General features: G+C 40.6%; 1 protein-coding gene across 10 annotated transcripts in view; it reads right to left on the minus strand.

Annotated features, from left to right (window-relative positions):
- The window catches only part of RAD51B (RAD51 paralog B), a 489201-nt gene that overhangs the window by 136729 nt on the left and 337913 nt on the right, over positions 1–14559 (minus strand). For 5 of the 10 annotated variants that reach the window (XM_052782383.1, XM_052782382.1, XM_052782381.1 and 2 more), the window contains exon 11: positions 10194–10299. The exons of the other annotated variants lie outside the window; for them this stretch is intronic. In XM_052782383.1, the coding sequence (XP_052638343.1) occupies positions 10194–10299 (106 nt within the window). The remainder of the gene's footprint in view (positions 1–10193; positions 10300–14559) is intronic. 10 annotated transcript variants of the gene reach the window in all.

Raw genomic sequence — 14559 nt, forward strand, 5'->3', positions numbered from 1 at the left:
AAAGTAGTAAAAGCAAAAGTAATATTCAAGCCAATCCCCAACCTTCAGAAGACTACACAACATGCAGATGACATCCTATACTTGGGTAATATATTTCACTAGATGATAGATGAAGAGAGATTTCATACGGTATGTAGGGATGTAATATTAACATCAAATACATTCCAACTCCCTTATCTAATCTAATGAGCCATTTAACAGTTGATCTATCAGGTCAAGTCTTTGAATCTGTTGTGTGCCATGGGAGTATAAGATGCCTACTATTTAAATAATCATCTTTTTGACAAAGGTTAACTTGATCAGTAGTAAAGATTGTTTCCAATTAACGATCTTCAAAAGGTCTCTTCTGTTTCTTTCCAGACGACTACACAAAACATCACAGTACATAAAATACCTTGGTCTAATCTACTGCCACTTGTTTTCCTCTTCACCATTATTTCTTGAGCTTTATGAAGTACTTTTGTAACTGTTTTGGGCCTAGAGAAGGCATGCTCTTGCTTTCATATGGAAACTGTAAACACTTTCATCCTTCCACTGCCAGAACACACACACGTACACAAGCCGGCACATTCTTCTAATCACAAAAGTAAAAAAAAAAAAAAAAAAAAAAAAAAATCACAGCTGTAATATTAATAGCAAATATATTCTGGTTCATGTCTGCTTACACTCAGGTAAACACTGGTAAGTCATGTGTGAGGCTCTCATACACAGCTCTGCCACTGCAACACCAATCCTAACATGCCTCAGCCTCTTTTTAACATTGTCATACAGCTCAGTCCTGAACTTCTGGCTTCTCGCTGATTCACTCCTCTCCAGTATTAATAATATACATGATTTATTATAGTTGGCCATAGTTGGTAGTTGCTTTTTACAGAGAAATAAATATATGGGCCTTCATCTCCCCCCAGAATCTAAAACTTCAGTACAGATAGGCAAGTATGCCAAATTCTGCAGCAACGCTTCCTCCAAATGATAACTTTCAGGCATCACTCCTGAATATTTGCAAAATACACGATGAAAAAATCTGTCCTTGTTAAGCTGTTTTGTATGTCCTTCTAAACGTTGCACAAGTGGTTCAACAATATATATAAGAAATCAAAGTACCACGTTAAACGAAACTGTCTATATTGTGCAACTGTGTCCCAAATTAAAGTAGTGAGCTCTATAAGCACCATCTTGGCCATCTTAGGAGGTACATACCCTGCCTGATTTTTGGCCAATCTGTATTGCGTTTACAGCATGGGGAAATTGCAACCCTAGCACCATTTTTCAAGAGCAAACTAAAGTTAAGACTTAAAAGCAATAATGCTGAGGCAAATCACAGTATCTTCCCTCCCAGCAGTCCTAGTACAGTAGTTCTTCACTACTTGCTACACTCAGGCAGTGTTTACGGAAAGTCACTGAGTACCCTGAAGAAGCAAGTGTCTGACCTAGCCATAGCACTCACCTCCAAGTGCACAGTATTCCTAGCACAAAATTAAACACTGGGGACTAGCTTGCCACGGCATTCACAGCAGGGCTTTACAGCACGCTCAGTCACAGTGTGTTCAGCACAACATACCGAGAACAAAACACTTTAGCAAGAAACACTGAAGAAGGCCGAGCGAATGGCATGGTATCTTTGGACCATCACCAAAACACCAGGTCTTCATAATACAAGGTAATATGCAAAAATAGAGCTTAACATAAACAGTAGGAATGGGAAAGCGTTGCCAGATGTTAATGAAAAGCTAACTTTCCTAGCTTGGGAAAATTCATTCATCACTACAAAGCCATTGCTTTGCTGCTTGGTTCAACAGCAGAGAAGTATGCCTAAAGAATTCCTTATAGGTAGTAAGAATTTTATAGATTCTTTACAAAAAAAAGTATTATTTTAAACATACCAGGTTCAAATCTAATGTGCAATCCTATGAATGTCTAATCAGTTTTGCTTTCTTCCTCTTCTCACTTTCAAATTCTGGTCTCCTGGACAACCACACAGCAGCAGAAGAAATTTCCAGTAGTTCAGGACATTTTTGCAATTACTAAATCTGGTTTAAATGACCTTACAATAATAGGCATTACCATGTGTAATAATCACCTACAGGGAAAAAACTTTGGCCTAAATGATCAATATTCTTTCAAAAAGAACGATGAAGATTGCTGCCTCAAAATGCAATCACTGTACAGACTTGTTTTAACTTTCCCCTCCATAGCCTGGAATGGACTACCTGAGATAAAGGGGCATGGCACAGCAGAGCTACGCTCTGAGATCTCGTTCGTTCTTTGGTGTAATTAGGCTGCATCATGGTCCGTAACTCAGTTTCTGCACTCACAGCTTACAAGGGAAATGCTCAAAAGCAAGAAACGGACAGCAGTGGGAACGCTATGCTATGCAACTCCTGATTTGTAAGTCAAATTGAATTATATAGATGGAATTGCAAACACTCAAGGGCCCCCCTAACCCAGGGTTCACTCTTCTTGCAGTACAACGTCTTTAAAGAAAGCAGCTGCCTTTCCACATGCCACCGTGGGCCAAAAATAAGCTGCCTGGCCTAACGTGACTGACCAGACTCACACACTTTGCCTCTGTTCTGGGACCCTGTAATGCGAGCAAGCTACAGGGGGACGGGGCACCACGTTGGATGCTGCACTCAAAATGCCTGTCTTCTTCTGGCAGAGAGCACCACTATTTCTTTTTAAAAATCCCCTGCTCTTAGCAAGGTTTGTTTTTCTAACTGGTTCCCAGCAACCTCTTGGGGGTTCCAAGCCCAGAAAAGTAATTACTGCATTACTTTGGCCACAGACACAATATCAACCTTGTTAGACTTGGCCTGTGGAGACAGCCAAACACCTGCTGCTGCAGCATTTATTTGATAAGCTTCATGGTTCACTAACATAAACCTGATCCTGCTGACCTGCAGGAGGATGAAAAGGAGCCGGGGGGAAAGGGTGGAGCAGGTAGGTGATCTCACGGCCCTCCAACCCAGCAGCTTACAGCCCTCTCTCAGCGAGCTCCCATTTCTCTTTGCTTTCTTGTTCCCTGGTGAGAGCTTCAGAGAATTGGTTTTCCCCCTGCAGTTATGCAGGCAGATGTGGAAGGGGCTAGGATTCCCATGCCTTATGACGGATTAACTGACAAGTGCAGGATCAATACGGGAATTGTTCTAGCTCTGGCTGCATCTGCAGCCTTCCAAAGCAGACAGAATAGCTGCACACACTCTTGTTGGCATGGTGGTGTGTGCACTGAAAGGCTGGCTTAATACCAAAGTCCATTAGTTAACAGCAAGGGGGGAAGGAAGGGCTGCAAATCAGTCAAATCAACAGATAAAAGGTTGGGGAGAAAAGCAGATGTAGAAATAGAAACTTGATTTTTATTCCTCAAATGACGCAGTTTTCTTGTCTAGTACAAAAAAATAGAAAGTATGGGTAGAAGGAAATAAATAAGGTTTTGTCCCAAACAGGACTGTCTCTTCCAGTGGATATTGCCAAGCAATATTTGAGGAAAATACAGAAGTGCCAGGGGACTTAGGAAGGAGAAAATAACCTTCCCAACTATGGAGCTTGATATCAGGAAAGAAACTTATTCTTCTGACAGGCAAGCTTGCCTCCTTCTCAGCCTCACCTTTTTCTAGGCAGAGGGAATCAAAAGTCGACTATTTAGCAAACCAGGAAAGGACATTTCCATGTATCTGCTAGTTTACACTTACATGGAAAGGGTTTGACCTCAGGATAGTATGTTTTCTAGTGTACTTCTGTCTGTGTATGTTGATAGTGCATCTTGGAGATACACAGTGTGATTCACCCACTTGGGAGACAGTGAGAAGCAGATGAATCACTTTGGATGACATCAGAGCCAGACCAAACTTTTACACAAAACTTGGCAAAAATCTGAAGAATAAACTCCTGAACATGTGTGAAATTGTCTACACAAGCATCTTCCATCTTATTTCACCTTCTTCCGCTGGCTCAGAACTTCAGGAACTTTATTTCCTGATGGAGAAAAACCTGCAAAAATTCAAGTAATATGCCACAAGACATTTTCTGGATAGATCCAATGCAAATCAAAGCAAAAACCTCAAAAGAAAACTTCTCTTGTGGATCCTCAAGCCCAGTTTTGCAGGTATGTGAAATACAGATAATGAATGATAAACATCTGAAGTTTTGGACTAGTACCAACATTCTACTTTTGTATTCACCCTTCACTGTACAGGACTCACAGCATCAAAGCGAAACACTAAGTACACTCAGAAAACCAGCGTGACTGGATTCTCAGAGCTCTACTAACACAGCCGACTGTTCTTCAATTTCTGACTTTATTGACTAGCCTGTTTCTCTCTGAATGATACAAGGCAAATTTTTTAGAACTAGTAATTAAGGAAGAGAAACAAATAACCTGATACTATTAAGAGACTCTTGTGGAAAGTGCTGCAAGCAAGAAGAGAGAGAGTGTAAGTGAATTTGACGCACACTGGGAAGCCTGTGGGTGCAAAAGATCCACAAAGTAAGCACTGCCCAGCATGAAAATCTTGAGAGCAACACACAATATGTCCAGCTCCTGGAAAATGCACCAGACTGAACCATCTTAGTTTCCTTGAAAAGTGCTCATGACTGAAGCCAGTAACTTCATTCTTCCTCTACCATTTTGCTTCAGGGTCTATGCCAATGTTCACCAACAGGCTACAAGCAAGCCGAAACAACTCCAAATGCATTGTTCACCCACCAGGCAGTGGTGATAAGGAAGAACTCATGGCCTGTTCCCCAACAGCTGCTAGAGAGACCAGCAGCAAAACTCCCAGGCTAACGACAGTTTTACTGCTTGGAGTTCTCTAAGTAATAAAGTCATCTCATTTCAGAAAGTATTAAGCATCATCACAGGTAAAGTATTGCAATGACCATAAAGATCCTCCTAAAGGTATTTCTGTAAAAAACCTATCATATTACAGGATGCTCTTCTATATTATTCTGCCTTTTATTCTTAAACCTAGTTTCAGACTGTGAGCAAATGTACACCTTGTACAGCAGCTTCCGCCCATAGTTTCCCCAGAGCATCGTACATGCAGAAGCTCCCTGAAGGATATAAGTTTCATGGTAAAATACTGGTAGACTGTTACACTAGCAGGAACAAAGAAAGTTGAACAGGTTTGACAGCACCCAGGGTGAACTACTGCTGGTTATCATCTCAGAAGTGGCACCCGAGGAGCTTGACCTGACACATCAGCAAAGCACTCTGAAACCACACTAAGTTTGGAACACAGAAAGGCAAATGAGAAACAACAATGATGGCCGTACAGCTTACTCAGACCATCCCCAAGAGAGCAGCCATATGCTGACAACGAACACTGCAGCCGAAAGGAACCAAAATTGTACAACAGCTTCTTAAAATAAATCCTCCCAACAGGCCCTGCTTCCTGTTCTGTTAACAGCCACCAGAGGAGTGGAACTTACTCTGAGTCACATAAATGCATGTGTGCTCAAGAGCACTAAGCTCTGGGTGCCTAGGCACGTGTGGCTGCACACGCTCTTGTGCAGTCAGCTACAGAACCAAGAGAAGAACATGAAAGCAGGATGTCTCTCTCTTCTCTCTCTCCGTTTTCTTCCTCTCTGCAGAGAACTTTATGTAGTTGAAAACTGAAAAATTGTGAGCTTTTTCCTCTCTACAGGTAAAACGTGAGCAAGTGTTGCAGGCCCTTAATAGCACATGGGTAACTAGAGCTCAGCCTGGTACACGTACTCGGAGGTAACACATCACCCATGCTGTGTCATGTCCCTGGGAATCTCCAGGATCGAGAACTTACCACTACACCATTTTGTATGAAGGATCAAACTGGACAGGGTCAGGGTAGAATATCAAGATAAAACATTCTTCATGATAACTGAACGTTGTGTTCTCAAATCTTTTATCTCATTTTCAAAAGCATATTTCTACCTTTATGGTTGTGAAGACAACTTTTACATTGTGAACCAAGAGTAAGAAGTACAGTAAGTTGCCCAAGTTTGCAAACACACTAAAACAGGTTTCTTGAAAATAACTTCCACATCATATGCCTTGAAATGACTGTTTGAACCCCATCCTTCTCCCTAGAGTTTTTTGTTTGAACATATCTGGTTTCTTCAGGTTTCAATCAATGGAAGAAAAAGACTGTGGCTTTTTGTTATGTCTTGGGTTAAAACCTATTGAAACCGGTAGATCTAGCACTACATTTCCTTTCAAGCTAAATAAGGCTACAGTTAAATAACTCTTTGTTTAGTAATTGCTAAAAACAAAAGACTGCAAAAAAACCCACAGGCTGTGCAGGGTCTGGACCTCACAAGACAAAGGGAATCATGGGAACAGATGCCCCAAATGTGGAGATTAGGGCAATGAGTAGTGCAGCTCTGCTCCTAAAAGTGTTGCGGATGAATATGGTATCTTTGTCGACATATGAAGCAGATCCTAACACGTGGGGCTTACTGTAAGCCAATGTTAAGTACATAATTTTTACTACATCAACCTACTGTAATTATTTCTTTGGTATTTTGCTAGCTGTCAACAGTAAAATACTAAAAGCATAAAACTGTCTAATATTTAGGGGGGGTAAAGAATACTAAGAACAGGTTTCTTCTTAAAGAAAGCCACCCAAAATGAGTTTACTCTCTCAGAATACTGATAGGTTACTTTAAAATAAATTTCTGAAACACATTAAGCAGGTGAAAAGGACTTCAGTTTCATCCTTTAAACACACCTTATCCTTGGCCAAATCCTAGATGGCTAATTACTTCCAGTTATTTCTGAATAAAGTTTTAACCACCTCTGTTGGAGTCAGCAGTATCTAATGTGTTGGGGAGAGGGGAGGAAGTGATCTGAGCGTTAGACAAGTAATAGCCTTAATGACAGAATAAAAGCAAAAGAACAAAACAGAGTAACTGAAAAGGACAGTAGACTGATTTGCTTACAGCAGCATTTGAGGAAGGCCTAGAAGTGGGACACCTAACAGTATCCAGAAGCCTTTATTTCAGCTCTGTCACGTCCTAAGTTTTGGCAAGAAGAAATACGGGCAGGAAATGCTAAGAAGATTTCCAGTCCTTCACCTTGATACTCAAATAGTCTTTCTCACAGCACCAATACATCAAATCAAACTTGATTTATCCTTAAAAAAACCCATCTAATTCCCCAAAGCTCTGCAGCATCTCTGGCCTGTTTTCAGACCCTGTGGCACACAGGAGGTGGACTAGGTGCTAAGGAGGAGGTACAGCATGTGTTCAGGAGAAGGAAGGACTACATGAGTATCCCATGGAAAAAATGTGTCCTCCTCAATCTAGTCTCCAGATGACCTGTTATAAATGTGAGAAATTATTTAAGTCAAGCAAAGTATAAGGGATTATGCGTGTATTTAAACCTTTGTTTGAATTGACTTATAAAGTGGGAAAGCCATGAAAATGCAATTTGGAAAAATATGCCCAGATAAGGATATATAAGGCTTTCTGGATAACTGCAATATCTGGATTATCTGTGCATGTATATATGTCCTTTAACACTGTAGAAATGGAGTATCCTACATATAATGCTGAACATTTCAGTATCCCTGTAAATTAGAAAAGAAGATGGAAAACAGGACATGGAGAAATTCTTTTGTCCACTATTACACAAAACTGGCAAGAATTAGCAGCTGAAGCCAGGTATCTTCAGACCTCAATGTTAAAACCATATTTCCTTTGATATTACTCATTCCTAGGGCACATTTAAAAGAGCAGTGAACAGCCGATGCTGATTGTTGTGGCTCATTAACCAGTATGCAATAGATATGTGCCCTGCCTATACTCATTTACCATAACAAATATTTGCACATAGGATTGAAGCAGCGGGAAACCACACACGCACAAATATCATCTCCGTCAACCCTTCCTTTCAAGGCCTGGTTCCACTCCCTCCTCCATCTCAGTCCCTCCATTAATCTCCCCATTTGCCTTTTAGTTTTGCTTAGATTACAAGTTATGGTCACTAAGTACATGAAAACTGTAACCAAAGGCTGTCTGTGCCTAACATAATAATTCAAATACTTTCCAGCTAATGATTTACTGTTTGCTTCACTTCTCCACCCACTGTCTGGCTTTTTTAGGGCAAAGACATAATTTCTTGCATGTTGCTAGAGGACTACACACACCAATGGGGCTAAGAATGCAATAAAAAAGATTTAACGGCAAAGGGGAAGAATAGAACATTCGAGTATTTTCCCTTCAGCAGAAAACAGTATGTTGCTACTTCGGTGGCAAATGCTCCTATGCCCAGAAGAAGCTAAGAACTGCCTTCTGAGAGTGCCATGCCAGTGGAAGTACTTTTGGCTCAACATGCCCATGTGTCTGCTGATCTGATTCTTGAATGAGACAATTCACTGTCTGTTTCTGGGGAGAGAATGAATGGAGGAGTTAGATCAATTATCTGAGAGTCTTCAGGATACACTCTGACAGATGATGAAAGGTCTCTAATATGTGATTGAAATACCCTGTACCAAAATACTCACATTAAACCTCGGCTGATTACACACAGGTCTGAGCTATCTCAGACCTTCAGAACAGGAATTGAGCTGTTTATCAGTGAAAGCCAAACTTCTAAAAAGCTGGCTACCCACTACAGAGCCTTTGTGTTGGGTGAATTAGCTTCAGGAAGAGAATCAAAATGAATTAAAACCACATGGAGATCCTCTCCCTTCACCCTTCTTTTCCCCTTTCCTTTTGCTATATGAATCCCCTCACCACAAGACAGAGGCCAGTTCAGTCTAATTTAGTCCAGTGTTTTTGTTTCCTAAAGTCTCAGTCTTGGGCCGAGTCCATTAATAGGCTGCAGCTGATTTTAATCTAGATGAACTCAAGACTTCTCTCTTCTTTGGTTTTAAAAAGATTACAAATTGTGTGTTATATAAATAGAGGGAAAAGGGAAAAAAAGAACCAGAATGAGTAAAAAATCTGCTCTCCATTAGCTGACCTGCTGAACAAGCCTGTGATTCAAATAAAGATGAGAAATGAGAGTTGTGGGGGAAAAAATACACAACTAAAAGCTCTAGTGATTCTGCACCCAGACACACTGGTAAGAGGAGATGCAGTAATGTCTGATAGCTACCATTGCTGTCCTAACAACACAGAAGAGATATTAATGAGACTCCAAAAGTGGCAAACCAGATGCCTCAAAGACTGTTCTGATAGTTTGCAGCACTCCTTCCCAGTTAAACTTAAAATCACTTTGATTAGCAAATATGACGTCTTCGTATCTCACGTGTCTCTGGTAGTTAAGTTATTAAGTTGGTCTTAGACTAGTTCCTTGTAGATACTTGTGAGAATAAAAGAATGGCATGATACCTATGCAGACTGATTCAAGTGGGATCTCTAAAAAGGGGTGCTGAACCTAGAGAGAGTTGCCTCAGATCAGTGCTGAGTTACTTTGGGAGAACAAGAAGGTGTATGGGTATGTTGTCCTCTAAACAACCAGTTCTGCTATACACCAGTACTAATACAATTATGGTCAAAACACTTTTGTCTTATTAGTACCAGACCACTCCGTGTAGACATCTTTGTTTCCTCTCCTCCTGTCACACAGAAGGAAGGAAAACTGAATGTCATAATCCTCCTCCATCTCAGAAAGGGCAATCTCTTAATCAATCTTCTGAACTACCTAGACTTACTCCTGTTCACTTCTTAGTACAGCATGGTTTTAGTGTACGTCACCCTAAACTAATGTTATGTGCTCTCAACCCCAGATCTCTCAGCATCAGTTTTCTTTATTAATTTCCTTGTGTACTGATTTTTTTAAATAAGACATTTAAACACTCAGAGAATGCTATCATATGATACTACTAAGGATCTGAAAATTGGGAATGCCAATCTTAAATTATTTTAATTTTGGGTGGGAAGGGGCTGGCCTTTTTGGTTTTTTTATGCCAGCTTGAATTCTCTGGCTGCTTTATGTCACTTCGGAACTCTACACACAGTCATAGGACACAGGATGGCTCAAGACTGCATGAATCCATGATTTTTAAAATAACTGCAATAAGCTGCAAATGTGACACTAATTTTTCTCGATGCTCAACCTCAGTGCTGATGCATTAAAAGTTTCCCTTTAGAGGAATCTTGTGAACAGCTCATACACAACTGCTCTATTTAAAAATGGCCACTGCCACAGAGGAGCAAAGCCAAACATGAAGGGACTATGAACAGCAAGTGAATAGAGTGTAACCACTCACAGCACCCTGCAGTCACAGTCCTGGTGGAGAGCAGCAGGATGGCAGCCATTTGGAAGAGAGAGAGTTACAGAGTTGTCTGTAACAGACTTTTGTTCTTTAACTCCGGCTGAAAAATATAGGTAAAAAACTGTTTTCAATCCACAAGAAAAAAAAGGGTTTTTAATAACCTATGAGCAAGATTTTAAGTACTCACAGACAAAAGATTCCAAGAAGCTGGAGGCTTGATGTCATTATGATAACTTAAAAATTTCAAAATAGCTTCGATTCCTCAGAGAATCCATTTCAGAAATCCAGAAATGTTTTTCTCTGCTTGCTAATGCTGTCATTCAGGGAATCACACACATCTGTTTTACAGAAACAGAGTATATACCTGCATAAAGTAAAAATCACGGTTTTGCCATAAGAAGGAAATACAGCAGACGTAGTAAAAGTGCTCGTAATCAATAATATACAGTAGATATGCAGAGAAACAGACAGACAGACATGAGTAAGAAGAATTACATGATCCTATCAGCTTTACCTGAATACAACCCCTTGTAATAAGTCTTAATTGCAATGATAAACGTGCCTGGATTAAACCCAGCAATTTTTCATTCCTGGCTAATGGGGCAAATGTAACTTGGAAGGGGTCTGTATGCAATCACTGGAGGTTTTATTTGTGTAACTTTTCTGGAGTTTGACTATGACTGTATTTGATTGCATGTGGGTGGCTGTGGGACGGGCAGACAGCTGGGTGAAAAACTATGACAAAAGGAATCTTGTCCCATTTCCTGCCTGCGCTTCATTCACTAATGAGCACTGCTCTGGGTCATTCTCAAGATTTCTTCATCTGTTGTTGTCTCGTCTGCAAAAGGGGCACCCCAGCAGTGGAGCTGTTGTCAGCTTGTCTTCAGAGTTTATTCTGCTGCCTCTCACCCCTGCAGCTGTGTGGGATTGTAAGTGCCTGGCTGTAAACAACGCCATATTTCGTGCTTCTTTTTGGATGACCTGAAGGCCAGTCTGAGGCCAGATGTGTTTGCTGGTGTAATCTGTTTCCCATTTCTTGTGATAAATGCGTATCTCAACAACTAATAATAAAGTGAAATCAGGATTTATCTGTTGTCTTCTTCAGCTTGATTTGTGTTGGAAGAAGAATGTTAATAAAACATAGCAAAGTTCTCAGTCCCTCCTTTCTTCCTGGAGTGCTTGAAACATTCAGTGAACATATCCCTACGAGTAAACAACCGGGCTGGTGAATCTGATGCCATTAGACTCCTGCTGTAGCAGCCAATATCCCTCTTGCTAGTTTGTAGCAACAGCCATTTTGCATCTTTAAGAAACACTGTTTTGCAGTAACGCGGTCTCATTTATTCTTGTTTCTTTTGTCAGATCAGTTAACTTGAAAAAGTTTCCTCCTGGTAACAGGTTTAGTCTTTTTACTAGGATTCTTTTATAAAAGGCTTCTACTTGTCTGCAGGCAGGTTTCAGCTATCTCCTACAGCCAACTATTCTGTTGTCAAGTCCAGTCCCTTAATTAGAAACCCCACTACAGCCATATGAAGACTGCATCTCTCTCCCTGTGTCCAGGATAGCTATCTGTGAGCTCCAGTAAGCCTCTATCCAGGGAAAACGAGTAAATCACACCCAGTTTCATTATATTAAAGAGATGTCTTTTGATTTGTCTTGTAAAATGGTATTGAAATAGCTTTCCCCTTCCAAGCAGGTGGAAAGGTGAGGCAGAGGGAAGAGGAAAGCTGCAAGGGCTTAGCCCCACCCCATCCACTAATGGCCCACAAGGCATGTGCTGTTGCAGTCCAACACACAGCTGTGCTCCCCATGATTCTCCCTCTCTTCTTTCCAGTTAGACCATGATCATATCCACCCCTGCTCCTCATATCTATCATAGTGGAACCCTCACCCTCTATTAAAACCTCTGCTCAAGTCTGTCAGAGACACTCCACCAACGAGAAGCAATTCCATTAGGCATAGCTTTGATACCAGACTTCCAGTCTTCTGATATCTGCTACATGGTCTTTTACATCCTCTATAAGTTGAAATAATGATTGATAGATAGATAGATAGATAGTCAGTCATAAAAAGTTTCTGTAAAGGAAGTCATAGGGTTGTCATTTCCCCAAGAAGCCTTTCAGAGAAATGCTCTAAAGTTTCATCCCAAAGGTTTTGCCAAGCCCTCTAGTCCTTGGAGGGAAAGGAAACCCCTTTCACAGTGCTAGGAAGCTCTAATTACAGATGCATTAAACCAGCACCTACTTTTATTCAAGATAATTGTTCCCTGACAGTACTCGGAAGCTGATCTATTGTCTTCAATTGCACTAATGAATGTTAGTTACTCAGCCAGCCTTGCTAGTTCTTTTCAGCAAATGGGCCACCAAAAACCTAAGTAAATTCTATTTCTTCTGTGCCTCTTCAGTTCTTTATTAACACCCAAGTACAAAAACTGTAACTGCATACATAAACCTCCATGACTGGCATAACTGAAGACAACTGTTTTAGCTGGTATGGAAGACACAATTTATACCATTAAAAGCACTCATCATGGTATGTGAGAAGGAAAGAAACCGTTTTAGCTTTTAAGAAACAAATAATTTCTACGGTTAACAATTAGGAAAACAAAACAAACTGGAAACATTTGTATTTGTAAACAGTATACTTGCTGTGGCTTGACTAAGATGTGCTAAACAATCTTGGATTTTTTTTCTTCAAAGAACCACCATACTTTAAGATGCTAGTCATGTAAAAAACCTAAGCATGGGCAGAGTCATTCCCTCAGTGCTCCATCTGTGTTTTCAGCATTTTACTGCGCTTTCACATCTACTATGTGAAGTAAAGATCAATCTGTTTCCAGAAGGCTACTTTGGTGGGTGGTCTGAGTTCATTCTATTTCTTAATTTTATTTTCCAGGACATTCAGAGTTTTCTTTCCATTTTCTCTGTTGAACTTAGTGGTTTTACAGAGCCACAATACCAATAACATAATATGGAGTATTTGCTTTATTTCTTCCTGTATCCAGCATGGTTTTACACACCAGCTGATCACCTCCAGAACCACAAGAAGCATATCAAATTTGAGCTTGGCCCTAATTCTCCTGCTTCCATCAGTTTTGTATATAGTTGACATACTATGACCCCTTGAAGAATATTCCTTACACTTGACCCTCTCAGTAGTTTCATGGGATTCTGCCCATTCTCTTTGTATTCTTATCAAATGCTTTCACTCTGCCAAATTAACATGGCCTCAGAACACTTGCATTAAAAAAACCAAGGCTATTTTCTCTAATTAAAGATCTTGCTCTGTCTACAGTAATGTCGGTAGAGCCTTCACAAAACATATAATCTATGAAGCCACTGTATTATAAAAAGTTTCCAAGCAGTCTTCTGAAACTCGTGTCTTACTCGCTGGAGAAAGCAAATCCTTTATCTGAGCTAACCAATAGAATAGAGTTGTGAGTGCAATTAGATTCTGGAATTACGGAAATAGACTCTGTCATAAATGCGTGAAAGTGTCATTTTGTACATCACACACCATGGTAACCTGTGAATTAACAAGAAATCAATGCAGGGGTGCACCCTGAATGTGAAGACAAAGCTGATAAGTATTTGTGGGCTGCTTTCATTTTGTGTTCAGAAATTTCAAAGCATCATATACAAGGAATGAACTCTTTATATCAGAATCAAAATACGCACCCCACTTTTTTCAAGCACCCCAACAACACAGCATTGCCTCTAGTGGGGTGTAAATCTGTTTCTCCAGTGTCTCTTGGTACGTAGAGATGGTACATGGACTAGAGAAAGCCAGAGTAAGACTAACGCACAGGCAGGCTAAGCAAACTTTCATGATTGCAAGGAATATCTTTAAATCATAACCTGAGCTTAGCTGAAGACACAATCATTGCCTGAGTCATCTGAAAATCCAAAACAGTGTCTCTGAGCATGGTAAACTGTCATTAATCTGACAGTGTGTCAGCCTCATGACTTGAAGGACAGGGAGAGGGATGCAGGGATTCTGCCACTTCAGCACACAACTCTATGGGTGGAGCAGGAGCAGAAAAGTACAGTAAGCCTGACTCAGTCTCCAGCAGATACATTCCTGATGCTTCAGCAACATGACTGAACTTTACACTCAGGACACCCGGTGCCTGTCACACTCAATAAGGAAATGGCATCTTTTACTATTCCTCATGGTGAGCAACAATGCAGAGGAATCAAATGGCAGAGAAGCAGCAAAGCAGAGGAATCAGGGTTTAAAACCCGGGTTTTAAAACCTCACATGACCTAAATAAATACTAGCACTGACATACCTGATTTGGGGCTGTCATGCAAAGGAAGCCTAGTCTCTAGATAAACAAAGTGTCCGCCCTTAACCTCCT

The sequence above is a fragment of the Harpia harpyja genome, chromosome 3 (assembly GCF_026419915.1).
Source record: "Harpia harpyja isolate bHarHar1 chromosome 3, bHarHar1 primary haplotype, whole genome shotgun sequence".
NCBI classification, from domain to species: Eukaryota; Metazoa; Chordata; class Aves; order Accipitriformes; family Accipitridae; genus Harpia; species Harpia harpyja.